This window comes from Schistosoma haematobium, chromosome 1 (assembly GCF_000699445.3).
Source record: "Schistosoma haematobium chromosome 1, whole genome shotgun sequence".
NCBI classification, from domain to species: Eukaryota; Metazoa; Platyhelminthes; class Trematoda; order Strigeidida; family Schistosomatidae; genus Schistosoma; species Schistosoma haematobium.
This window is the reverse complement of record NC_067196.1, coordinates 45,981,608-46,009,065: the sequence shown is the minus strand read 5'-3', so window position 1 is coordinate 46,009,065 and position 27,458 is coordinate 45,981,608. Positions and strand designations below refer to the sequence as shown.

Sequence of the window (27,458 nt, the reverse complement as noted above, 5' to 3'; positions counted from 1 at the left end):
TTCTAGAACTCTGAGGTCTACTTCAGAAATGAATTGCATAGGCAGTAGGTGTTCTGTTCTTACTACACATATCTTGATCATTGGTTATTGGGACAACTTTAAGTGCACTTTTTGAAATGGAGCAATACATCAAGGTTATCTTATTCTCATGTTTTTTGTCTATATAAATAAATAAATAAATAAGAGGTGACCGAAGTAATGAACCTTCAATCCAACTGTCGGTAGCATTTCTGCCAGTACTCTCTGAGGTCATGTTATCCTTGATGTACGACAGCTTATGCAACTGCCTGCTATCTTAAAACTTATTTTCACCTCGAAAATAGTTTCAGGTGGACCTCCACCTGCATCACCAATCTGCTAACGGTGGCAAGTAGATTATTTGGTTCTGCCTAGTAAAGACAATGAAGGAATGCAGACTTATGATCACCTTAAGGGGCAATGTGAGAACGTGTATAGTGTGTTTCTGTCCGCCTAGGTGCTAAATACTGCCTCAAGACTGGTGTGCTTCAAGGCCTGAACTAAGGGTGGGGAATGGACTAGTTAAGCGCGTCAGTTACCTCACTTAGCTTGGGAGTCTTATCATCCCTGGTGAGTTGGCGTCTTACAAGGTTTCATCACGTGTTCAAGTAGCCTGGTTGGCGTTTGCGAGAGGACACCATTTTTGGCGTAGGTGCGTTTACTGGACAACAATTCGCTCCGTTATTTATGGAAATGGAACAAGAACTCCAAAAATCAAGGATATTAGAAGGTCACTGGTGTTTGATAGTAGGTATCATTGAGGCATTTCTAGTGTACTCTGGGACCATTGGGTTCTCAATCTTCACATTATATGCACAGTACTACGTGAGTATGAGAAACTAGTTGATGAGGTGATAAATCTTTGTTGACAGAATATTGGGACATTTATTACGTCTGCTCATCCACCAACCACCTCAATACTCAATGAGACCCGATATAGATGTATTGGGATAAATCCAGATGCGACCAAACTAAATCATCGCACCAATCCATGAAAAAATTGACTTTTGGACTGAGCTTTGTAGGTAGACACAGGTGCAAACTACCTGGTTGGGGTCTGTATGATTATCATTAACATTTGTTAGAGAATTTGAATGACATGACTCAAAATCTTTGGCAATGGTGCAGCTGTACTCACTCTTTCTCTTCACTTAGATCCAAATTTCTAAATTCCCCACAAAATTCTATTATTTCACTAATGTATGTTTACTTGTTGAATTGTATCTTGGCTGTTTAATCTATTCTACTACCACTAATCCTGTTACTCCCCCTACTGAACTAGAATTTGCCCTAATAATTTCATCTTGTTATGCTAATAGGGTACGGCAACTTGAAGTGATGTGTATATGTGTCAGGTTCTGAGTTGTGTTTGAATAGACTGAGTAAAATGTATCTTCGTTCTTGATCGCTAGATAAATGTTGATTCGATATATCTCGGTTTCTTGAAAGCCTTTACTACAATCAATCGTATATGTATCACCAGTAAGCTTAAGCTGATAGGCATCAAGTCACAATCAACGGACTATTTTGAGCCATATCCAAATAATCAACTGTTCAGATTCAGGGTAAACTTCTCAGGCTACGGAATGTTCTAGTAAAGTCCCTTCATGGTTCGGCATTAGGACTACTTTTCTTAATCCATATAGATAGCCTTCCCCTCTAAGTATCGTTTGAGTTATGGCTTCTTGCTGATGATGTTAAACTTTAGAGGGGAGTTTGCATCCAGGATAATAATCTGAAGCTTCTGGATCAGCGTTGCTTCTTTTCCAACGAATGTAAGGAAATGAGCCACAATATTAACATCCTCAACAGCTTCCTTGTTCATAGCCCAGAGTTTGAACCTCTTCATGTAATACCCAATAATCTTACTCTGGATGTATTTAGAGCAAACCGTGCACCGACAAACATGAAGCACGTTTCTGGCCAGATGATAAAACTTTACGTAAATTCATTAGTTTTATTCGACCCTATTTAGAGTACGAAAATATGATGTTTTCTCCTGCACTTTAAAATATGAAGAAAACTCTGGAACATATCTTAAGTAAATGCACGACTTTAGTTCGGGGACTTCATTTCAAACCTTATGAAGAACGTTTTAAATTATTGGATTGTTATCCATTAACTTTTACAGGACCCGGGCAACATTTTAATGGTCTGTAGTATCCTAAGCATCCCTGGGTACCCTCTAAAATACTTAAGCTCAGTTCCAACACAAACGTTAGGGTCGATGACCAAAAATTAAAGGGATAACAAAGCAAACTGGACTGTAGGGGCAGTTACTCTGGCTGAATTGGTTCTATAAACGTCCCTGGAGTCCTTCTAGCAGAACTTTAATCTACCCTTAAAGTATTAAGACAGTATTTCTCTCTTTGTTAAATAAACCTAGGTCCGTACCTAGAAGTACCGGGGTTCCACTGCCGCTAGATACAAAGCCAGCTAAGCAAAAGTTTCTATTCCATCATCATCATTCACACCATATTATTGAAACGCTAGTTACTGTATACTTAGCCTTCTAATCCTGTAGTTACTTCTGGACACCCATATAATTATTGAATTATGACCTTTTTTTAGGATTTCCCTTTGTGATAAGTGGAATATTCACCAATCTCGTCAATTTGGACAATAAATTATGAAAACAGGATCATTTACATTTCGATTGACATCGAAAAGTAGTTTTTTTCTAATCACAACAACAGAACACAAAACGTCCAACGTGTTTAGGACTAGTTATCCAAATACTGGATATTTTGTGTTTACTAATTAGATGGACTGTTAGGATAAAGTAAACATGTGAGTGTCGCTATCTTTAAAATAAATAAGGCATGCTAAAAACCCTCGGTAGCGATTAAAGAACTGACAGCCTACTTTAAATGTTACAACAATGAATCATGATTTGTTTCGTTTTACTGCGTCTTTCGATCCTTGCTTTCAGTATGAAGTATTGTGATCTGATTGAACGATCTACTTGAGTTATGGTATAAACTCTATTTATTACGTGATTTCATGATTTCCTGGAAAGCTATACGTAGTTGTTATTTACCAAAATATGTAATTTTTATCAGTCGTTTTTAATTACGTTAACTCTTTTCACGCATGCAGCATACATCCTAGACAAGATAAAAAAATAATTCAACTAGCAAATTTTGTTATTTCAAAGCAATATCCCGACTTTCACCAGGAATCAGCTCAATTACACTTTTCTTCTGATTCACGATTAAACTTCTGTATAATGGGTACTTCAAATCCAGCATAATTTCGTGCAATAGAGATATTTGTCGCACACCGACTGTCTAACGAAGTAACTTAAAATTCTGTATTGTGGGATTTCCAACGTTTCATGTCCTCAAAATAATTAAGTATTATGTGGACAAATGTTGGATTATAGGGGTTTTTGGGTATCCTGCCACAAACAGCAAAGTCAACATACATCATGTCGCCTTGTATAGATAATAACATATCATCAAGGCTCTAGTTTCCATTTCTCATAAGTTAGAATTTTACCCCTTTCTCTACCAAGGTTTGACATATTCCAACAGTTCCACCTGACAGTGTATCCTCAAAATGGTATTGAGTTGTTTCCAAGCACGTGAAATTGATCAGTCTACCCTACTAGGGAGACTTATCAGTAGATTTAGTGGTGAGCAGATAATTACCAGCTTTTCGATTTTCATGGTGTGACCACTTTTACAGCTAAATATTCGCTATTTTTCATCACATGATTGTAGCACTATCCTTGCCATTTACTAGCCTTGCTCAATGTGCAGTGCCTTTTTACACAGACAGTCCAAAGCTCTGTGTTTTGAAGGTTTATAACCCTTTACATTAAGTCCTCGAAATAACCTTTGGTATTCTTATCGTTTAGCTTTATCGCACGCACCAGTTTTTTAAAGATAACATACGTCGAACGCTGGAGACTTCTATTTTAGGTTTGTAGTAGCTGTATTTAATGAAACGAAACTATTCTGTTTCTAAGTCTCGTGATAAGCTAGTGCGCACCTCGTTTTTTTCAAAAAGATTATGGTCATGCTTGTATATTCACGATAAAATATTTTCCGTCATCTTTCTACCAGAACAAATGACAGTGCATCGTTTGGAGTAGCAGCTGACATCTAACACACTCTTTCATTTTTACTGCTTATTAAAAAACCAAGTGGTTCTAGATTGATTTCTTAGAGATTCGAAGCAACGAAATATTTATCGAGTATTTCTAAAATGTATCGATCCTTTTCGTCCTAAAAATAAAAAACTTAATAACAAACTTTGTTTTTGTATTTTATTATGTTGGAGAAAACAAGTGATATTCCGAATACATAATACCCTGGCTCGTTACTGTGCTTTCCCAGGAATGCTGCAGTACATTTGATCCGTAGTTTTACTTTTATCAAAGTAATATTACTTTCCCTACGGTTTTTCCGTGGTTTTCTCCTGGTTATTTGGTCTCAATGCAACTCAACAATCTCCACAACCCTATACTCATAATCATCATGTGCTCACTAGTGACTAGCTTCGAGAGGTAATTCCTGGAGCTCTAGTGAGAAGTCGTGACTAGTGGAGTTCAGCAGTGTCAGGTGTGAGACAGTTGCCCACCGAAGATAATGGAAGTGGGTCGTAAAGCATCGTGGGTTTCTTTAAGTTTAAACACGGTACGGCCATCCAGTGCTTCTAGAATTTCAACGGTGGTCTAACACCAATTGGTTCATGATTTCAGTGCAACTCAACAATATCCACAACCGTATACTCATAATTAATTTATTATGATCACACGGTTTTATGTCGAATAATATTTCTAAGTTTCGAGAAATTATTTGTGGGAGTGTAGTTTTTCGTTCCTCATTCCTTTTTAGATACTATAATCAAGAGAAAAAATCTCAGCGAACTAATACAAAAACGTCAACTTTGTATGTTTCTACATGGGTTTTATTATTTGCCGCCCTGTTTTTAAAGGTACATGAAATATTTGGGAAACAAAGTACTTGTTCATCATCGATACAGTCAAAAAAGGCCACGGAATTACAAACCATACTTCGCGTAAAACCTTCCAAAAAGACTGCAAATGATTTTCAAGTTGTGGAAAGTTCGCTGGTCAGTGTGCTACTCACCATCATTTTACAAAGTATGCTACAGTTCAAAATCTCATTCTCCTGCATTCGTAAGTAAAATTAAACTACTAATATTCGTTTTAAGACATCCAAGAAGAGCAAACTTGAGGTATGGGAGGGGATAACTATCAAAGAATTGTCGTCAGCTGCTAAAATATCTCCTCACATAATTCTTAGAACCTTAAACTCAGCCCTTGTTACAAAACACAAAGCAAACACCAATTCAAGTATGATTGCTTTTGCACAGTTAGTTAAACTTTAGAGTTGGAAGATAAAGCGATAATCGAAACTCTGGTGAAATTAATGGGATTCACACCAGCGTTCAGACACCAGATTATTCACGAAACAATTGACTGTGATGCTTATCCAAGGTAATTTAATCTCCACAATTGTAAAATAAATTTTAATGAGGATAAGTTAAATAAAACACTACATTTCCTGGGCCACTAAAAGAGGTCAGAAATTTCGAAAGTGCTTTTCCTATTATGTTTCAACTTCTACACAGTAGAGTGCATTTAATTGTTGACGTTTTTAATTAATGTAGAACGTAGCGTATCTGAAGCTGCTGTGTAATTTTGTTTATATCCAAGTCCACTGACACAGTAGTATTGTATATACCGAGATTAAATTCTACTTTCAAGTATAGATTTGGCGACTGGTTCCACTTTCGTTTCAATCCTCGGGAGAATAAAAGAATCCACTCATCTATCAGGTACTTGTTATGAGGCACACTTTAAATTCGAGAGATATATTAGTGCTACCCGGTTTGTCAACCCGAAGTAAGTGGAGCACGGTTCAAATTTGAGGCATAGTACTTGAAAGCTAAGACAAATTAACTAGGAAGTTAATACTTTCATACCCTATAACCATTGGTTATTGCAGATAAACATTTTAGACAAAGTTGTTAAAAAAATTGTCTTTTGCAATGAAACGTGCGAGCAGTCTCGAATCCTTATTGGTCCTGCTTTCCGCCTAGCCCAGCGAGTTAAGTCCAGAAAACCGATCTGAGCCTCTGCAATATGAATCATTTATTTCAGGCTTGCTGGGTTTATATACAAATCAAACAGACCACATCGTATCATAAAATAGGAAACAACATTTGTACAAAACTTTCAATGCAGGTAAACTACACTTGGTGTTTTCCACACGTTCAATGATCACTCTGAGGTCGAAAGATAAATTGCCTACACTAGCCACCTGTTTCTGTATCCATCAATTCAACTGCTCCTGTGGAGCAAGTTATATCGGCAGACGTTCTAGGAATTTGTATATTCGGGCTCATGAGCACCTCCTAATGTGGTTAAGCAAATGTGTAGTTAAAACGGTTAACAGCTTCATTTCAGCCCATTTAATTCAGACGCAACACACAACCAACATGGAGCAATCTTTCGCAATAATATATCGTGTTGACAGCAGTCTACCTAATTCTGTCAGACTGAGAATCCTGTAGATGGCTGAAGCAATTGCTATTTGGATCAAAAAGTCAGAGCTTTGTATCCAGAAGAAATCTGTTCAGCCGCTTATTTTACCCTGGCCAGCTTCGGGCCCAACTAGTTAATAATCAATTTCATAATGTGGTGATGTAATTTGATTAATCTTCATTTTTATGTCCTAAGCTTATCTTATTCACACATCTTACTGTGGTGCGTGATACTTATATTGACATAAGTAGTAGTGGAAAACAAACAAATGTCAGACATAAAGAAGGCGCAACAACAGAGGAGACCGTGGAAACCTTTTGCAGTGGCGGACATAGTGCAGTGTAGAGAACGGAAAAGTAACGTAGCAGGGGGATCAATGTCGGGAAAGCTGATCCCAAAATGGGAAGGACCGTACGTCCTCACGGAAAGACGTGGCTCGGTCTACGAGATCCGGAGAGAAGACAAGCAGAAGCGCGTAAATGCCAGTCAACTACAGAGATGGTTTCAAGACCATTATGAGTGTGAGTCACAAACAGCACCGAAGAAGACATCTGTACGGCGATCAGAAAGACTACGAAGACACCTTATTAAAGTTGTGGACGAGTGTGGTGTGTCTACTTATATTGACCTAAGTAGTATATAACGCGAGTCAGAAATGTAATTTCTAGCAGCAGAAGATCGGAAAGATCAAGAAAGGAAGAACGGGAATAGAAAGCAACTAGTCTGGAAATGCAAGAACAGTGAAGTCTGAGACAATTATTGAACATTTTGCAAATTAAGTATTATAGTATGGTTTTTCTATTTTGCTAAGTAACTCTGTAATGTGCGAAATATAATTCGGTTGTCGCCACTTGTGTTTTCCTTCACTACGATACTATTGTCATTATTATTATTACTATTATTATAATTACACTTGCTAATCTTTTTGAGAAATTTATTCAGCATCCAACCCTATCTGCTATATCTGACCTGAATAATATTACGTAATTTCTGATATGTAATTACATTATCCTCTCTCTCACCCCTATGTTGACCATATTTATACTGATCATGTATCTCACAATTTCATTTCACGTAGAAACTAATTCAAGTTAACACTTCATATTAGTCATCCCAAAACTAACGATTTTATTTTATTTTATATCACAAACAGTCTTTAATTCATATGTTACAATTTTATATGATGTACTCTGCCTTAAATCTGGCCAATTTTATGGATTATTAATTTGGATTTATAATTATAGAACCTGATGGGAAATTATTGAAAAGAATATTCTTTGTTCATATAATTATGTTTTAACTGAATTGCAATCAAAAAATGTTATTCTGGTTACCTGACATATTTAGGTATTAGTTCGAAGTTAATGTTAATTAACAGTTTTGTTTCAGGTTAAACCAATTATATTAATAATTTTCACTTTTACATGAGGAAAATCGACCTATATTATGTCTTATTTATTTGAGTTCAGTTATCATTTTCTATCTCAACCTTGTTTCCCTCATTTTTTTAGACCACCTTGTCCTCCGGAGAAATGTGAACCACGCCCCCCCATTGTCGCTGTCCTGGGTCATGTGGATCACGGAAAAACAACTTTGTTAGATGCTTTACGCTCTAGTAGAGTTGTTGACGAAGAAGTTGGAGGTATAACTCAACATCTTGGCGCATTTACAGTATCTTTGTCATCTGTTGAACGCAATGCTGGATTTACAGATCCCAATCCCGTGTCATTTTCCAGAAGCATCACTTTTCTAGATACACCAGGCCATGCAGCATTTTCTGGCATTCGCTTTCGAAGTGCAAAAGCAACTGATATTATGCTTTTGGTAGTCGCTGCTGATGATGGGGTTAAACCTCAAACTGTTGAGGCAATTCGTTACGCAAAAGAAACAAACAGTGAGTTTTCCCATAAGTTTGTTTTATTTTATGGATGGCTCTTCTTAAACACATTGAGTAATGATAACGTAGTTTAAACTCTCTGAATGGGTGTATTCCGTTTACTAGTACAAACGTAATCTGTTTGTTTTGTGTTTAGAAAGAACAGATCGTTTTGCTAGTCCTTGTCGATGAACATGCATTTTAGAAGTAATCTGGAAGAAAGGAATGTTGGAGTGATCCATTATTTGAAATATACTATGTCGTAATTATTTTATATCTCATTTTTTAATGAAAGTTGAAACATTAGGTCAATGTTCAAGTGTCAAACTTATAAAATGACTCGTTGATTTCTGAAACGGTATTGGTAGGCGGTACCACGACATTCTGACGGAGCTCGATATTCTGTAGAACTAGTCTCAAACAGTCGCCAAATGTCTGGAGACCCTGAATCCAGTTAGGGAAATGGCGAAGTCATCGAGTTAGTATACTTCTTTTCTTGTAAAGTATGATATTTCAATCAAGCAGTCAGTCATCCATAAGCGACGTAGAACGTGGCACATTTATGCAACAGTGCAAGTTGTAACACCACATCAGCGCAGCAAAATGAAATTATTAGAAAAAATGCCAAGTTAATAGAAGTAATAACAATATTAGTGATGTTAGAAAAGATAACTCATACACACTATAATTTAAGAAGAAAAACTGAATTTGCACAATTAGAAGTAAACGACAATCCTAAAACTCAGGATCTAAGAGAAGACAAAGAGTGAGTGTATTTCCGCCATTGTGCTCGGTTTTGAGCCGTGTTGCCCATTGTTAGCAGGCTTACCCCAACCAGATAGACTATATTTACCACCATTGTTTCTTTTTGGCAATCAGTGAATTCATGGACTTGTTCAGAGTATCAATAGAGATCCACTGTTTATTCTGGTGCTCCTTCAAATCCAAAACATGGCATTTTGAAACTATTGCTTCTTTAATCTCTTCCCATCTTCTTTACAAAGTGTCCTCCCTTTCTTCTAGTAGATCTTGTAAGTGTTAGAACTTGTTGTTGCGAGCCATATTGTGCTTCTTGAGCTGGTTAGCATCTCGAAGGTGGCGTGTGCTATACTCTTGTTGCGCTCTTTGTCCAATTGTCCAGTGTTTCTTTAGCTTCAATTTTAGCTCGGCCACCACCAGATGATGATATCAAGCGTTATCAGCTCGTTCCTTTATTTTTACGTTTTTCATGTGCCTTCTGAATTTTTTTATTTATGCATCTGTGGCCGATCTGGTTTTCTGTGGTGATTTATTGAAGCTCATGTAGATTTGTTTATGCGTTTGTGGGTAAAGTGTTGCCACCTATTATCATGTTAAAAACACGGAGATCTACTAGCCTCTCATTTTTCTCGTTCCTAACTACTGTTCCATGTCGCCTTGTGGTGCCTTCGTACCTGTTGGTGTCCACCCCGACTTTGGTGTTCAGGTTCTTCATCAAGGTCACTAGGTCTTTCCAGGGGAGTTATCTACAATGGACTGTGTCCTCGTAAAACTGATGCTTACCATATCTGCCGCTGTCATCGATGAGCCCGTATCACTGAATGACACATATCGTAATCCCTTCCTTCTTTGTTTTGAAGGGTGCGTTGGTCGTTCTGGAGCCACGTGATCCACATCCTGTGGGCACTTTCCATGCTTCTTTGGACAGCATTAGTGCAACTCCTTGTGTGCTTGTAGGGCATTTTACTCATCGTAGCTAGAATAGGACATAAGCTCTCCTGAAGCTAGCTTTTGTCCAATGAGTTTCACTTACTCCGACCAGAGCCAATTTGTATCCTCTCATTTCTGCAGATATTTTAATGGTCCTCCCGGTTGTTCTGGTTGCCGGGAGAGGAATCGGCCTCGAGATTTCCCAAATATATCGGTTTTCATCATGACGCGTCACAGTCAGTCAGCTACAACGTAGGACCAGGCACGTATGTGCATCGGTCCAATTTGCCACACCTCATTAGCACAACAAGATGAACACCAAATTCATAGAAGTAGTCACTTCAGTGGTAGATAAGAAATACATTTCATCTAAGGATATGATACAGGGAGAAAGAATTAATTTGTAGAAAGAAAAGTATGGAGTGATTTTAATCTCGCGTTTTAAGGCAAGACAAAGAGTGTATACACCTACGCCATTGTCATCGATTCTGAGCTATGTCACAGTCTCCAACCATTAGTTACGATAGTCACGCGGACCCCAACCAAGTAGTTTGCATCTACCAACATGGCTCAGACGAGAAGTTAGTGCCTTCAAGCACCGATGCCACGTTTTAGTTTGGCCGCCTCTTACTTTCTTGCAGGCATCCCCAACACTAGTCAGGCATCTGTAGCCAAATACTAGTAGATTACTAGTATCTTCTACTCTTAATGACCTTGTTTCGCAGCCGTAAAGTCGAACAGAACAAACTGCTGCACAGTATACCCGTCTTTTAATTGATAGACGGATATCACACCGCCCGAGGCGTTAAAGCCGTTTTCTATGAAGACTCTTCGACTCCCAGGATAGAGTCTAACTGGTTAGAGTGATTTCTCCAGTTAGCGTTTTTGGCAATGTTGTTTTCCAAGGAATTGTATTTATAATCCCATGTCCAACCCTCTTTGTCTACCTAGGTTTGGGACCGACAGTAACCGCACAAACACACCAGGTGGACTTTAAAATTATTTATTCAATATTAATCAATGTAATTTTGAGTCATGCTTCAGGGATGTAAGAGATAATGGTACTGTCATTTTACCCTAACCGATGTTAATGAAAGATTGTAAGCCCACTTCCGCTTTCAAATACTATCCAATAGATTATCAATTGAATTTGTAAATTACCTATTATTTTAGATATGATGAAATTCTTTATGAAACGATCTAAATGGATATTATGTATATTAACGTTTTAGCTCCTATAGTTGTCGCAATCAATAAAATTGATAAACACGATATCAATATGGTAAGCAAAAATTTATTGTTTTTAGCAATGAATAATATATATAAAAAAAGCAGCTGAATAATAATAATAATAATTTTCTTTTATTTACGTCTCACAAAATTATGGTAGGTTCGCTTGTTTTGATGACCAAATTTTTCGACCAATCGGTTGTAGATGGCATGGAACCTGGCACATGTATACTTTATTCCGAAGAAAATGAAGCACATAATGCGAAAATTTATGTAGAGAATTTACTGAGCAAGGGCAAACATGAATAAATTTTATGAATCAGATTGTTGATGAGAGAATAAAGTTCATTTACTCTGAAATAGTTAATGAATCTGATAATTGGTTTAATTAAAAACATAGAATCTGAGAAAGCAGATTAGAAACATTCGTTAATTCAGTTAATTTTCAACTATTTGCAGTTTTCCATGAGATCAATATCGACTTGTGAGGGATGCATGATTTGTTGATAATATTACACTGAAGGGAATTTGTTTATGTCACTAAATATTAGCTACTTATTGTGTATGACTCAAACAATCCATCTTTCCATCTCATAAAACTTCCACTACTCCTACCGTTTACATAACAACACTAGCCCTGGTATAATGTGTCGACGCGACTCGAGAAGAGAATGAAACCCATCCCATTGCATGCCAAATCAATTGTAATCCTTACCTACATGGTTACACTAACACTAGGGAATTCATTCCATATATGATTTATACTACCTACCTGACTTATATGAGGTTATCACATAAAAAAAACTCACCAGGGGATAAGCTGTTTACCTCCTCTATCTTATGATCGTGGAAACATCCTTGGGTGGATGTGTTGCTCGTGGACATGTATTGGCGTTTGAGACCGGTTCCAATGTTATTGACAGACGTCTAGTACATTTGCACATGTATCTCACGGGAAACACTGATAATTACTTGATAAACAGGAGTAGCTCCAGATTTGTGGGTTATTAATGCTTTAGCCTTCGTGTATTCTCTTAATCCTTCTGTGACCACGTGGTGATGTCTTTGTAACACAGTTTTTTCGTTACCCTCTGGTGGTTATTAGTTCTGACTCGGGTGCAAATGTTGTTAGATGAATGGTCTGCTAATTTTAGTATCTCTATCGGATCTAACCCCAGTAAACTGAGGGATGGATTCTTTGTAGTGTATATTGTTGCATTCGTAGTTGCATTACCTTTAGAAACAGTCCAGGATACTTCAACAATATTTAACTTTCCACCGGAAGCACTGTGTGCTAGTATCGTCGTTGGGCGAACTGGGGGTCTTCCAAGTTCCTGGGGTGGTATGAGTAATGTCAGATGCTGTATCGAGTTGAAGAAAGATACAGTGTTTATTAACGTCCACAGTTACATATTTTCTTTGGCGGTAAATACCTGCTCGGTTATGAACTATCAATATTTAGTTATCACACGAGGTCTGTATTTCTTGGAATAGGGTTTCCATGGATGATCTCGATAGGTTCTTTTTCTGCAGCTGGTCTCTTTATGGCATTTACTGTGACATTTATATGGACGGAACTTCTTGTAATGCCAACTTCCACATGGCCAACATGGAGATGAAGTCTGATTGTCTATGTGGGATGGTTTTTGTGAGCTCGAATCTTTTCGCATATAGCGTGAACGTATAGCGACCAGCTATTGTTTTCAACCATGGAGGTATTATGTTTCAAGTTTACCAGTCTCCGCTATTCTGTGGTTACTTTTTGTAGCGTTATGTTTGGATATCGTTCAATTTTACTTAAAATTCTGGTTCTGATATCAGCATCTTCAGGAGATTGGAGACTGCACACAGATATAAGACTGTCAAACTGACCTTCTATCATTGCCGATTGTTTAAGCCGCTTGCAATCGCGATTTACTAAACCTGAATGTTTCACCCAGTCATCATCACCAGCCTCTGTTATCTTGAGGCACTCATAATAGATAATTAAATAAAGATTATTGTTCATCAAAGATTTGTGACAGGATATCAATTGTTGCATCAAAAGAAAAGTCTTCTGGGTTCTTTGAAAGAATGAAATTACTGTGACCTTCGTGTTCAAGTTTATTGGGGTGGATCCTGAAAAATCTTCATATTTCTTGAGTCAGGTTTCATGAATAGAATTGTTGATGAAATCGGTATGCGGGTTACATGGGTATTCAGTAAGTCCTCTGTGATTAAGGTTCATTTATTGCGTTAGGATTCCCGGGATACAAACTTGGGACTGTTCATGCCGTTTTTCCCGACGTTCAGGCACAGATTCTACTTGTTCAAGAGTTACTGGCACTGCAATTGGTATACCTCGTCGCCAGTTCGCTACTTGATTACGACAGAATACAGTATACAACTATCGTAAGTAGAACGTGTAAAACCCTTATAGTCGTAAATCAAAAGATCGAAGGAAAGCAGCAAAAATGGGTATTGCGTAAAAATCACAAATGTATAAAAAACATGAGTGTTTATACTTATTGATATTGGCTATAGACACCATCATAATTCTGCCAATCTCCAAGGAGGCAATTTATGCGACTGTCTAATCGTCGCATGTCACGTTAGTAATCTAGAATACTCTACAAGTTCCAATTGTACGAAATCTCTTCGAATCCTTTAGAGCCTCCGGACGCTTTGTCTTGCGTTTCAAATCCATCCCAACAAAAGAACCTTGCAAAAAAACGCTGACCGGAAAACCTATGGACACTTAGACTTTCTGTTCTGCTTTAGGTTTTTATTTCAAGAAAGCTTCTTCAAAAGGGTAGACTGCACTTTCAATTTTTGTTGCACATCTTTCTTCTACTCAGATGTGGTTCATTTATCAAGCTAAAACTCCGACTCTTCGACTGTGTAAATATTGTAAAATCATTGCTTAAGTTTTCATGTTTTTGATTATTCGTCTTTTTAGTTTGTTTTGCGATCGAACGCTGGTCAGTCTATTCAAACACGACTCAGAACCTGACACATGTAATCACAATTGATTGATCACTGGGTGGTGATCAATGTCATGCTTGTCTAGTCTTTATTAGTGCAGATCGAATGCTATCGGTCATGTTGCAATGTGGCCACCAGTCTAGGTGACTCGACACTGCGGGCACTATGTATTGAGATTAGATTACATCTCAGTCCTACAGAAGGTCACTCGCGGCTCGGATAACTCAGTGGTAACGTCTCTGACTGTGAAGCTGGGTGACACGAGATCGAATCCGCCAGGGGGCACCAGTTTCCTCAAGATTACAGGTACACATTGCTGACGAGTGCGAAGTAGCACGAAACCCGGGTCCAGGGTTTCCTGTTGACTACCTCCAACCACCATCTAATGGTGTTACCACTGGATGTCAGCAATCTTTCGGGGACAACGATGATCAAACCCAGAGGGTCGTCTAACATCCTCAACTCGGAGAGGCCAGGTTTCACAAGCATAGAGCAGAACTGCTCTCACCGACATCAGGAAGGCGCCAAAGGTGGCCCAGATTGGCATAAGCCGCTCTGGCTTTCACTATACGTGCATTGATCTCAGCACTCACACCCCCACCAGCACTTATGCAGCTACCCAGATACACAAACTTCTCGACTACTTCTATCTGCTCAGCACCCAGGGTGAGTACAGGATTGGAATCCTGCCAGTCTTGTAGAAGTACTTTGCACTTCGAAGGTGCAAAGCACATACCATACCTACGGACACTGGTTGCCAACTGATTAAGTGCGGATTGCATGCCTTGGGCATTATCGCACAGTAAGACAATATCATCCGCATACTCAAGGTCGAGAAGTCTGTCTGCAGGCAACAGATCCACACCGCCATTACTTACATCCATCAGAGCTGTTTCCAGAATGTCATCGATGGCAAAGTTGAAGAGGAATGGTGAGATTGGACAACCCTGCCTAACCCCACTGCTCGAATGGAACAATGGAGAGAGGTGGTTGTATGCCCTCACTCTGCCTAAGGTGTTTGTATATAGGGCTTTTAGGATGTTAATAAACTTCTCAGGCACACCCTTCTTCAATAGACAATCCCAGAGAACAGTCCTATCCAACGAATCGAAGGCAGCCGTGATGTCAAGAAACACTACGATTGTTGGCCTTTGATAAGTATGACGGTGTTCTAACATTTGGCTAAGGGTGAATATATGATCAATACATCCTCGACCAGAACGAAACCCAGCCTGCTCCTCGCGAGTCAATGTTTCTCAGGTTTTGAACAACCTACGAAGTATGACGGAAGCCAATAGCTTGGATGCAATCGGAAGTAGACTTATCCCCCGATATTTGTTACAGGAACGACGTGAACCCTTTTTAAAGATAGGAACAACTATCGACTCATTCCATCACGTTGGTACACTCTCTAGCTCCCAGAACTTTGTAAACAACATTGTCAGTTCCTTAGCCAGAAAGTCACCACCATATATAAAAAGAGCCGGAGGTAAGTCATCTGGGCCAGGTGATTTGTAACTCTTCAAGAGTTGGAGTTCCTTGCGGACTTCCGCCTCACTTGGTGGATCAGTCATCACCGGCCATGGAGGACAGGAGAGTCTGACCGATGTTGCCGGAGCACCAGGCCAGTTGAACTACCCTTCGAAAAATTCTGCCCATCGTCCAAGACGTCGACGGATGTTAGTGATTGGCATCCCATCATCCTCGTGGACTGTTTCGCTCACACCAGACTTCTTGCTGCCAGTGGCTCGGATGAGTTGGAAAAGCTTCCGGTAATTACCAGATGCAGCTGCTGCTTCAAGCTCATTAGCACGCTTCGACCACCAGGCTTCTCGGTCCTTACGCAAGCTTTGCCCCATTTCCTTACGTAACATCCTTCGTTTGTGGTCAAACTCACGGTCACCTCTTAAAATCAATGCTATGCATCTTGGTTTCCAACTATCAGGAACAACGTCCTCGTTTAACAAATGTGATAAGACTACACTTAGAAGTGTTCCCAGGATCCAAGCCGTTTCTTTTAGTATAGTAGATTTAACCATGTCTGGATCAGAAGAATATATTTATTTGTATGTTTTACCTGTGTTATGCTAGGACCTAAATGTGTATTAAGTAATTCTTTTGGCGTTTGGATTTAGACATTAGATTAGATACTGTGTTATGCTGTGTTTTGCAAGTATTGTTTTTTGCTGTAAATAAGAGTACAATAATATGTAAATGACAATCTGCAAGATCAAGCGATATATATACACGTCACTGGTGTTAAACTTGATATCATCTAGTTTTAAATCAAACCTAACGTAACTTGTGATAGATTCAATTTGTAGTTCTCATGGATGCTTAATGTTGTTCACTTCTCTGAGCTAGATAATTTATTATCGAACTTTTATTGTTGTTTTGGACATCATCAACGTCTTCTTCGTGTAGAAGTAAGCTTCTTGTTATTACGAAACCAATGATGTAGTTGGTGATATTTACAGATTTCGTTGTCTTCATATATTTGTGTATTTAAGTCGAATGTCTTGTTTGATTGACCTCTAACTAGAGTTTCTTTAGTTTGTATGTGCTTTATATATTGTTGATAAATAAAAGTTAAACTGTAAAATGTATAATTAGACTTTATGCTAATATTTACATAATCATCGAATGATATGCCAGCCAAAAGATACTAATTTCAATTTTTTTTTATATATTAGGATAAAGTAGTCCAAGGTCTAGCTACTTATGAAGTTTTAACTGAACAGTTAGGTGGAGATATACAAGCAGTTCCAATATCAGCATTAAAACGAATAAATCTTTCTGAATTATTAGATGCTATTATTCTGCAAGCTGAAATAATGCAGTTGAAAGCAGATCATACCGGATTGACTGAAGGTATTGTTTTAGAATCGGAAACACTTCATGGGATTGGGTAATTATTAGTAAATTAATTTTCGTATTTGTACACGTGTTTATGTGTTTAAGATCGATTATTGTCTAATGTATTGCAATTTTTTTAAAAAATATTCAGAACATGCTATTTTCTCTTAAAATCATTTCCTCAATATGATGCTTGTCCATATTCAACACTTATAAACGTGTCACTTAATTGAGTTCAAAAGCAAATGTCATAGGCTTATCTATTACAGGGATTGTAATACGTATTACATACTTGTATTTGGAATTGTGCTGAAGACAAGTGATATATATGACTAGTGTAGATATTAGTTTCTACTTTATGAACTGTCATGAATCTTGACGTTTATGGGATCGATTTTGTGTAGACTTGTGCCTGTCCACTGTTGAATTATCTCAAACTGAAAGGAAACAGCTGTCTAATGCTCCCTGATTTTCATTGATACTTTAAATTATATCAGTTCTAGGTGAAAATCATCTTCAAACTATGTGAAAAATTAACACAAAACCATTTTATCTTATGTACCTTTGTTAGATGCATAGGTGTTTTCAATCATAGACTAACATTTTTCCAATTTCCTCCTTCCTGTAACGTGACGTGTCGTTTTTTTTCTTCTGATTTCACTCACAATCTAAAGGAACGAAGTTTTTTGATTTATTTGATTTTTGCTTAACTATTATTGGGTTCTTTCTAAACAACAGATACTTAATACTCTTCTCTTATAGCAAAACGGCTACCTGTCTTATTACTCGAGGTGTTTTGCGTAAATCACCCAATAGTGGTCCACTTATAGCTGGTGAAGCAATCTGTACCCCACGAATCTTGCTAAACGATGCAGGAAAACTCGTGGATTCAGTTAAACCCGGATTTGTAGCGCGGGTAGCGGGTTGGAAAGATCTCCCCTCTGCGGGAGATCTTATCCTAGAGGTAGAATCTACGGTAAGTCTTGTACTTCTTGTTTTTTTTATATGACTTGTAGGTCATTACATATTTCCATTGAATGGGATTATGGAGATTCATTCAAGTTGAAGATGATTTTCGTTGCAAACTGATATCATTATCAGAACTGTTCATCGCAAACATGTTTCCAATCGACTTCTGAATACTAATCACGGTTTCGATCAGTTATCTTGATTGTTAAATAGCTGAACGGAAACTAATTAATTGATGCCATATTCATGACTGATGTTTGCTCAAGATACCGACTTGTTGGGATCACTGACATTCCCCTCGCTGAAGAAACAGCTAAACGGTTGATTACATGGATATATCTTCATCCTACTTATTTTTCTGCTATATGCAAATTGCCTGACCTATCGACATAATACATAATATACAATATAACATCCGCAGATTATTGAATATGCATTAAAATTAGAACTTTACATGTCGTTCAGTGTAAAATGTCTTGAAATAATATTCATGTAATGCCATTATTTAGTACCATAAAAAGTACATAGCATATAATCCATTTGGATTTAATGTATTTACTATAAACATCTGTATTTCCCAATTTCCGACGAATAAAACATGCAAAATGTCGTAATTATTATGATAACGCGCCCATAAATTATTGGTTTTTTGAATACATTTCATTTTAATGCGATTCTTTATTTGGAATTTAGTAATTCCTCACAATTATCGAACGTATCGACTTTTTGTCCAGTATGTGTATGTCAATGATTTAACACTAGTCTATACAAATCCCTATAAGATACTTTTCATGTTTTCATATGAATAACTTGTAATGCATTTCGTATACATTATCTGAAATTTTTTGTTGAATAATTAGACTGTCGGTTTTGTTGTCTTTTTCGTTTTCACGAATCACTTTAGAAGCGAGCTAATGAAGTTCAACGATATCGGCGGTGTTTAAAGGTACAGGACAAAGTTAAAGAAGACCGTGATGCATATGATCTTCGAGCGTCTCATCATCGAGAACATCGCGAGAAATACGCAGAAAAACGTTCGAGCCTTCATCTACGTCAGTGGCGAAAACTTAAAGTATGTCTATCGTCTATTCGTGTACGGTCTATCAATTCCAACTTACCACAAATTAAAATACTAATATAACTGAAATCTCTTCGTCCCTACAAAATGTTTCGGTTTCTCTAAGCATTATCATGCAGAACAATATATTTCAATCGGAATATTTTACACCACAAACACGAATTAGGTATTTTTCCTAATACGTACATACAAAAACTTTGAACTTGACAATTATTCAAGTTATTTGGATGTTATTTATTATGCTTAATATTAATTCAAGGCTAAAGGTATACAAGTTCAGGTCATAAATTCACCTTAGTTGTCAAATCTTTATTTTGTCTCAGTGTAGATTAATTACTAGGTCTGCTCATGTGACTACCATAATTTTCTTCCTTAATACAAAACTTTTATCAATTTAACCATTCTGCGATCGATTGTCTGTGTAGTTTCATTAAAGTCACGAACCGTTCAAAACTCGACAACCATTGAAAACCTGGAGGTACTGGACAGGCGTTCCGTTCTAGTATGGGACTTATGAGCAGAGTTCATACACGATCCCGCAAGCGGAAATCGAATCTTTGGTCTCGCGCGTGAACGCTTAACCTCTAGACCGCTGAACCTGGATCCATTGGTATACAAGTCTAACTTCAATCAGTCCACAATAGTGCGTGGCCACCTTCTGTGGTACCTTCCTGACACTTGACAAGGTTTAGCTCCACAACCCTATATTGTTTAAGTAGTTTTCACTGAATACTGTTCTTAAATGAGTATAAACTTAATTGTGTATATCCTTTAGTTTAAAGAAATATGTACACTCCATCAATTGCTGTACAACAATAAGAACTCCTTGTGCAATCTCATTCCAGGTATTACCAATATTAAATAACACAAACTTTACATCGGACTGTATTGTTATGATACACTATTCGAGCCAATCATCAATTTCTTTGTATGATTTATTGGGCAATAGCATCCTAATTAATTACTTGGAGCTGAAATTTGTTTGAATAATCGTTTCCTACTCTAAACAATTAGCACAATCCCGGCTTTTCATGATCTTGATTGGTATTTGTGAAAAGATGCCAATTCATAATGTTAAAAAAATTATTATTTATCATATAAAAATGACGAATCAATCATTGTAATAATTTCAGGAAATTATGTTTGGAAACATGATTTATTAAACTGTCTGTTCTCGAAATACAACAATCGTTATCTTACCAATTAACTAATTGTTTATTCTAAACTATATTCATAATATAAAACCAGATTATTCATGGCTCACCACTTTTGGTATGACTAATGAATAGGATTGTTTTTCCATTAATGTCAAGTTCTCTTAATAATTCATAGAAGATTCAATTTACATTTTAAAAAATGACAGTTATTGGCAAACAAAAATGCGTTAAAAACTCATCAGTATCAAGTTATCGAAATATATTGTACATTTAGGCTTGTTGAAACAATTTCTAAACCCACAATACTGTAAATTCAAGGTGTATTACAAGGTACAATTTCGGAAATCATATTCGAGTGTCTGAATATAAATGCAGCAGTATTCTCATTATATTTCTACTCTCACAAACTGAAGCATCAGTTTTAATAAGTTAAGTAATTCTTAAGAAACATTTGAATAATGCAAAGATTATCAGAGTTATGTGATACATTACTGCAATGCATTTCGAACAATCTGATCACGCATTGACAGCTCAGACTTTATAAAACTAATAAACGTTAGATTGATCTGGTGTCCTTCCTTTTAGTCTTATATCTTGTAGTCCGGTGGTTTATTTGTTATAGTACTTTGATTTCGGTGATCGATCTGGTCGCTTCTTCGGCTTGGATGTATATAACCAGATATCATATCCAAATTGTGGCTTAGAGCTGACTTCATGAATCTATACTTGACCACCTAGTTCTTTCATTTAGTAAGTTGATTATTCTTGAAATTCGTAATAGAATACAAATTAATAAGGATAACGTAGTTGAAAAAATCCGCTTAACTTTCATCTCAATCATCAGTGTACTTTACATTATTTAATTTTTTAAAATTTTATTTAGTTAGAACGTGATTCAGCTGAATCTAGCTTATGGAAGGAAAATTCTAATAGAATTTCCTTACCACTTGTAATCAAATGTGATGTACAGGGTAGTTTAGAGGCGATAAAAACACTCCTTTCTACCTATTCATCAGATCAATGTAAAATAGAATACTGCATTACCGGTGTTGGTCCGTTGACTGAATTTGAAGTAGACGCGGCCGCTGCAGTTAAAGGTTGGTATTATTCTATTAGATTGCTTTGATTTTTTCATCATGGACTACATTTTGTTGATTTGTGTTTTTTAAAGGTTGATTCTAAAAAACCAGTTTATCATGTATTCAGAATTTATATTTATAAAAAATATGAATGACCCTAATCATAACATACTACTGTCATTATATAATTGATGTGATTATCTATCAGTTGTGTGTATTTATATAGTGCTTATGCTAAAGCTTCTATATCCGCATGAGCTTGGAAATAACGAGCGTTTCGGAGACGTTACTGTCTTAAGTAATCACTATAAAAAAATGAAAATTGCTCGATGCGAGCATAAAGTTGTGCAGTGCTTCTAAAAATCTAGCTCTTTAGATAATTGTTAATGTTCACTTGTCTACCTGAATATTTTATTGAAGCCACTATCCACATAAAGATCACATTCGAGTTTATTGACAGCTTTGCGGAACAGTGTTGTTATTTATATCACATATGTTTACAGGCAAAAGCTAATAAATGAAACTTGAATCCCCTTTAATGTGATTTCCGCTATTTTTAAACCCGTAAAATCACTACTCAGAAGTAAAAAGTCTATAAATAATATTCGTCAATAGGTAAAAACAGTAGTTCCCTTGTTTAATTCACATGATCAACCGTCACAAGTTTTGATTGGAAGCTCAATTTACTTAGGAGGTAGTATCTTCTACATGGGTGCGACCAAATTTTGCAAATAATGAAATCGTATTGATCAGATATGTGTCTTCCTTTCTGTTCTTCTTACCATTTTAATCTAAATTACTAATATAATTAAGATTGGACACTATAAACAAAAAGGTAGTTTTTATATTCATGCTTGTCATAGTTTCATCTACTTTAACAACAGAAACTTCATTACATGTACTATATATGTCAACGTTTAATTTCCCTTAGGAAATACCTATTTTTAAAACTATTAAATAGAACACCAAAGAGATTGACAAGTACTTTGTATAATTCAAATTTGGTTACTTACGTAAAATCACAAAACAATATAAATAATACATCCAATGTATCTGCAGCTGGAATATTTGCGATATAAATCTAAGTTGTGGATAAACGATATAGCAACAGATAATGAGTCGAATAAATACTTGCAGTTAATAAAATGTAGAAATATTGTAAACACATTAAAAATATCTATGCTGGTTACCCCTATAAATTGTTATCCCACTTAACAATATTTTAAATGTGAATATTTGTGGTTACATTATTTGTACACTATTTGAATTGTACTGTGTTTTTGTCACACATAGTACTAATTCTTCTGTTGTATAAAATCTTTCCATCTTCACGTCGAATAGAAACTCAGACAAACTTCTTATATATTTAAATGTTCCTGTTGGATAGGTACTGTCATATGATCTGTTTAACTAGAGGATACAACGTTCAAGTCAATTCATAACGTTTAATTCATCTGGTTCTTTATTCTTGTTTTCTATACATTATACATAAGACTATTAGATTACACTCGATGGGATAAAGATTGCCTATAAAAATGAGCGCGACATCCTTAATCACAAGGATTCTGACGCAAAATCAATTTCCAGCATGTCATGTACAAACTACTTAGAAAATATCTACCTGTATGGATTTCTAACTAGTAAAATCATTATAACCATGTAAACCAACAACCTAGCTTGCACAAACTAGTATCATAACTTTGAAGATATAATTCAGATGCCTACAGTTAAAATTTAAACTTAATAGTGCATGAATTTTTCAATTTTAGCAAATGTACTACTATTCAACATTCATGCTCTTCCTGAAGCAACAATTACAGCTGAACATAATTGTGTTAAAATTAAAGAATTCAATATTATTTATCGATTGGCTGAAGAAGTTAGGGAACTATTGAATGAAAAGCTCCCACCAGTATCAGTGGAGAAGATAATTGGTCAGTTTCTAAATTTTTTGAAGTTATTTTTCCCGAATTTGAATAAATGTAGGTTGGTTTATCTTAAAATTAGACATCAAGGACACTACCGTATTCCTGTATGTTTTGCTAAATCCTAATATATACAAAGCCGCTTAAGTATAGGATGCAGATATTATTTATGAAAAACACACGTCACACTGGAAAACTCATATACTGAAACATGGAAATACTAATCAGATATAATAATTCCCCTCTCATTAGCGTCAAACTACCAGGACTGTTCACCAATAAATGGTTTCTTAATACGCATCAATATATATTCTAGGACAACTCGTAACTTGCTTTTATTAATTACGATGCATTTTCTCTGATCACCGTAGAACTGATATCATTTATGTGCTGATATTTTAATAACATATCCCATGCTAGTGTATGCTCACTTTTCGACCATAATTATAGATCCCACACTAATATTCAGCGGGGAATATTTGGTTTAATTCAGTAATTGTTCACTGTGTAACGTTAATGAGACACCTATTATAGAATAATGCAATTTATTTTACGATGCTTAATCTACACCAACTTAAGTGACTAGATTGGTCAGAGATGATTCTTTGAGTACAACTGTCAAATCATCAGTCACTTTTTGTAACATCATCCATTATTATTTCAGCACATAAATATTGGTACAAGAGGGCGCCACATAGATCGAATGATTTATGTGAGGGCTGTGATACTGCCCGGGTGCCCAAACCGAAGCAGGTGGTTTTCTTAGGAGGCCACTCCTAGAGCCTTCGACCTGAAGGTCTGATCCACAAGGCAGTGGAGCATCGTAAGGAGATGCAGTCCCATGGAAGCTGGTGACCAAAAATTGGTTCATACGCCATTTGTTCCTTCAGGATACTGGAGCCCATATGCACCATTGGTTTGGGATCCGCTTAAAGCGCCGGACACTCGCTTTTCGTTCTCTCATTTTCGTAAACAACACCCGCGCCAAAAGAGAAGGCAGTGAATAGGACTTTCCTGACAGAGGCTATATACGCGTGACCGTGTGAGAGCATTTCGAGAGGGAGGGCCCACCCCACTCTCGGCCATACCAGGGCCGTAGATGTATGGAAGCACGTTACGCTCTGAGTCTGAGTAAACAACTGTCGCTCGTATAGAAAGTTCAGTAAACTTATTCTTTAGTGACGACATTCAACGACTCCATAGATTTCTGTTTCTTATAAGGCAATGAATAAAGAGACCTAAATTAACAAAAACCTGTGGCTACAAAGAACAAAAAATTGAGTGAACATATTATTACGTAGTTTGTTGATTTTCCCACGGTTTATAATCAGTTTTCTCCTTCTTTTAGCAAACTCTTTTCTCTACAACGTCTACTTTATACTCAATGAAAAGTCTACAATAATTCGATTTTGTATTTTCGAACTCATGTTACCATCTTTAAGGTTTATGTAATATCACCACTCACAGATTAACAGTTTCATTATTAACAATGTTAAATGGACACGCATTCATCCATAAATTTTCCTATTATGATCTTTTTCTTTCAAACCTTGTATATCAGCTTGCTTAACAATTTTTCATTTGTTTCAGGTGAAGCAGAAATTCTCCAGCTGTTTACGATTAAAGCATCTAAAAGCGTCGTGAAGACTGGACTTTTACCAGTTGCTGGATGTAGATGTATTAAAGGAAATATTATCGCTAATATTACTAAAATAGGCTCCATTCTCACAGATCTAGGTGAGATTATATACGTTTAATGTATTTTACGTTTACTTCCTGTCAGTTTTTTTTTATGTTACGAGTACTCATGTTACTTGTCTTAGATTGGTAAACCCCAAACTTATCGTTCCACATAATTTATTCCGTAAATATCTGTATGTATTTTCGAAATTGTTCGATACTTCGTTTTGGAATTAAAGGACAGCATACTTCACCTCCAATATTGACCAGTGTTTACCAACATTTCAATTGTTATAAAGATCGTATTTGTTTTATTATCGACCTTTCAAAACGACTGCTTTAATGTGATATTTCATTTGCTGAAATTAAATTAACTCGGTGATTTCATACTACATACCACAGATATTCCCAAATTCTACACGAATACGAACCTAACAACAGTTTTCACTTAGTGTTATGAAATAAGATTAGATTAGAAGCATTGTTCAGCAAAATAGTTTGTTATTAATCTACTCAAATACATCAATATGAGAGCTGGAATTCGATTTCAAGTGAATTCCTTAGTATATCAATGACAGAAAAGTGCTAGATATTCAGAACTTACTTTATAAAGGTTGTCTAAATACAAAAATTTATTTAAACACATAAACATTGATACAAGGAGGCACCAAATAGATATGCGTCACATAAATCATTCGATTTGTGTGAGAGCTGGGATACTGCCCGGGTACCCAAGCCGAAGCAGGTGGTTTTCTTGGAAGGCCACACCTAATGATCTAGTCCACAAGGTAGTTGAGCGATATTAGGATGCAGTCCCATGGTAGCCGGTGACCAACAATTGGTTCATACGCCATTTGTTCCTTCAGGATACTGGAGCCCATGTGCACCATTGGTTTGGAATCAGGGTTTTCCGACTGTTCTAAGTGAACCCTCCGTGTCCACCAACCTGGTTAATTCGCCGGACATTCGCTTTTCGTCCTCTCAATTTCGTAAACAACACCCCGGCCACGAGAAGGCAGTGAGTAGGACTTCCCTGCCAGTGGTTGTATGTGGCCATTTGAGAGGGAGAGCTGACTCTCCCCACTCTCGACCGTACAAAAGGAACTATTTGCATAAAGCACTTACACAGGTGTAGTTATGGAATACAAAAATAATTAAGCATTCATATTCTTTTTTGCCAATAAGTGGTTAAGAGCTATCCATTCATTAAGCTATTCTGGTCAACGATTTAAAAGACTAATTCTAATGATCATTTCTAATAACTTGTAGCATAACACAATCAAGATATTTTTTTCGTGAATATGGACCAATTTCTTTTGTTTAAATACATTTCAAGTATCAAGTTTAAAAAATCGTGGTATAATTTAACAAAATAATTTCCCGTAGGCAGATTCTTTACCCTGCTCGATGTAAAATCTATTCAATGCAGTAGTGGTTTTAAATCTAGATTTCTAATTACATTCTAATCAGCGAAAGTTGGGCTTGTAAAGTTTGCCATGCGTATGTCAATTATTACGTAATATTGCTAACTGCCACTTCAGTGAAATGAATAGCCAAGTAGTGGTAAGTTCAATGAAGCAACATTGAACTGCTTTGTTGTTAAAAACCTAGCTTCCCGGTTTTTCTATTGAGAATTATTTCGTAGTTCGCAAATACACTAGGTATCGTTGGTCATTTTCATCTTTACGAGAGTACTAGAATACCTTACACGTAAATAAACCACCTATCTAAACAATAGATTGTTACTCAAAGAATTTTTTCATTATGCATCAGATATTAAGCTTTGCCAATTTTGCTCAGTATTGTGTGATATTACATTAAGCTCGATATTTCGATGTATTACTTCTATCCGATGCATTAACTTACACTATGATAAGGGCATTAAATGTTATTTGTACAACATTTTTTATTTTGTCTTCTATTATCATTTTAGGTGTTGATGGTCAACCAACTGAATTATGTTACCGCATTGTCCGTCCAGCTCACCATTCAACATCACCAAACAATAAACATGGAGAAAATCCAACCACCGCTCAAAAAGACTTTCCTGATTCTAAAAATACCATAGTGGATCGAGCTATCTGTTACTCATTGCGTCATGAAAAATCTGTTGTTGAAAGTATTCGAAAAGGAGTAGATTGTGGTATTGTATTAGTTTCTCCTGAAGTTCAGGATATTCATAGCGAGAATCAAAATTTATCCGCAAAGAATTTCATTTCACAATGGAAAGTAGGAGATATAATTCAGTGTTATGTAACAATAAATGAAAAAAGTTCAGTTGATTGGGACTTCGAGACCTATAATTCAGAAACAACAACACTCGAAAGCCCATAACTTGGTCATTTTTATTTTTAAAACAAAAAGAAACAATCTGTATAGTAGAATAAACTTACTAGTATAAGTTTTTTACAACTGCA

The 27,458-nt window shown here is 36.5% G+C and overlaps 1 protein-coding gene across 1 annotated transcript; it reads left to right on the top strand.

The window, feature by feature from the left end:
- On the top strand, positions 1–27,458 carry MTIF2 (Translation initiation factor IF-2, mitochondrial). Its single transcript, XM_051208832.1, has 13 exons — positions 1–134; positions 4,863–5,167; positions 5,203–5,344; positions 5,380–5,488; positions 8,050–8,432; positions 11,336–11,385; positions 16,991–17,205; positions 17,916–18,129; positions 19,027–19,194; positions 21,241–21,454; positions 23,206–23,370; positions 24,952–25,098; positions 26,975–27,458. The coding sequence occupies exons 2-13, from the start codon at positions 5,072–5,074 to the stop codon at positions 27,373–27,375; spliced, it is 2,304 nt and encodes a 767-aa protein (XP_051074235.1). The 5' UTR covers positions 1–134; positions 4,863–5,071; the 3' UTR covers positions 27,376–27,458.